The 1730-nt window shown below is 65.3% G+C and overlaps 1 protein-coding gene across 1 annotated transcript; it reads left to right on the forward strand.

Moving 5' to 3' along the window:
* Window positions 1-312: 312 nt before the first annotated feature.
* Window positions 313-1280, forward strand: EMIHUDRAFT_252747 (hypothetical protein; the record flags this gene model as incomplete). Its single annotated transcript, XM_005787180.1, has 3 exons — window positions 313-468; window positions 771-842; window positions 1161-1280. 3 exons carry the CDS (start codon window positions 313-315, stop codon window positions 1278-1280), a joined length of 348 nt encoding a protein of 115 aa, XP_005787237.1.
* Between the last annotated feature and the right edge of the window lie 450 nt (window positions 1281-1730).

Here is a 1730-nt window from a genome sequence, read left to right on the forward strand (position 1 = left end):
ATTAGCCCCCTTCCCCCCCCCCCCCCCCCCCCTCTCCTCCCCCCCTCCCCCCCCTCCCCCCCCTCCCCCCCCTCCCCCCCCTCCCCTGTAGCGACCCTTAGTGGTAGGCAGCCTTAGCCTCTCACCCCTCCAAGATCGGCGAACGGGCGCGCCCCTCTCTCCACACCCAAGCGGCTGGCGACACGAGACGTGGCTTCAACCCGCACAGGGGCTGGGGCGCGACGGGGGCAGTAGCGAACCCAGTAGCCAACCCCGCCCTCTCTCTCCCTTCTGCCCAACACAGTGACTGTGTGTGGTGTGTGCGGGGCTCCGATGGGTCCGACTGCGGTGGTCCGTGCCCCGCCCCTCTACCCCCAGGTGCTCAAGGAGGGCGTGCTCGACGACATCGCAAAGGGCAGCGGCGCCAGCCTGAAGAGCGCCGGCCCTGCCGCAGACCGGTCCGCGCCGCTGATAGCGCCGGACGTCGAGGTCACGCCCCGAGATCTACCGACCACATGGCCCGAGATCCAGCCCGAGATGGGCCCGAGGTTGGATCGAGATGGGCCCGAGGTGGTCCTGAGATGACCCGAGATGGGCCCGAGATGGACCCGAGATGGCCCCGAGATGGCCCGAGTCAGCCCGAGTCAGAGCCCGAGGTTGCCCGAGGTTGCGCCGGCCGCGCACCCACCAGGGGCTCCTGCCCGTGTCCGGGGGAGGAGACGCGAGGGTCGCCCCCCCTTGCCCCACCACCTTGTGTGTGTGGAGACGTTGACCTTGCCTCACCTTACCAGGTCAAGCCGAGCCCAATGGCGGACCTCAGGAAGGAGCTCGCCGCTGTCGAGGCGTCGCCGGCCCTCAAGCACGTCGAGGCGTCGACACCCCCCTCCCCACAACAGACAGACAGACAGACAGACAGACACACACACACACACACACACACACACACACACACACACACACACACACACACACACACACACACACACACACACACACACACACACACACACGCACACACACACACACACACACACCGCTCACCCACGCGCACCGGGCCTTGCACTTTGAATGCCGTGGGGCTCCCGTCTTTCAGACATGGGGAGTCGCGAGGGCTGCGCCTGGCCCTTGCCCCACCACGCTGTGTCTGTGGAGAAGTTTACCTGACCTTACCTCACCTCGAGGCGTCGGCGGACCGGTCGGCGCCGATCATCGACGGCTCGGTCAAGGTCAAGCCGAGCCCGATGCCCGATCTCGTGGAGGAGATCCAAAAGTCGCCGAGGAGCTTGAACCCGCGAGTCTGAGGGTGAGGCCGGCCAACAGTCGCTGTGGCGGGGAGCGACTAGGGCCGCGGCGGGCGACACGCGTGGTTGGTTCCGTGAAGCTATGACCTATGTGAATGACAGACTGATTGAGTGACTGGAAAGCCGCACGTCTGGCTCCTAAGTGCCATTTGTGAACGTATGCACTTATGTGTGGCTATGTACTCGACTGCGTGTGGTGGGGAAACGGAAAATCAGGGCGCCCACAGCGCCCCAAAATCAGTCTCTGGCAGTACTCTGGGATTTCGCGCAATCGCTTGACTAGCACCCGCCACCCCTCCGGCGCACTGCGGGTGGAGATGCTGATGGAGCGCTCGTCGGGATGTTTGCGTCGACGTTGGACGAGCCATCCAGCGGGTCGAAGACGGCGACGTACCTGGTGAACGAGCAAGTGACCTAATGAGAAGCCTCGCGACAAGGGGAGCGCGTCCG

This window comes from Emiliania huxleyi (assembly GCF_000372725.1).
Source record: "Emiliania huxleyi CCMP1516 chromosome Unknown EMIHUscaffold_1441, whole genome shotgun sequence".
In the NCBI taxonomy this organism is placed as follows: Eukaryota; Haptophyta; order Isochrysidales; family Noelaerhabdaceae; genus Emiliania; species Emiliania huxleyi.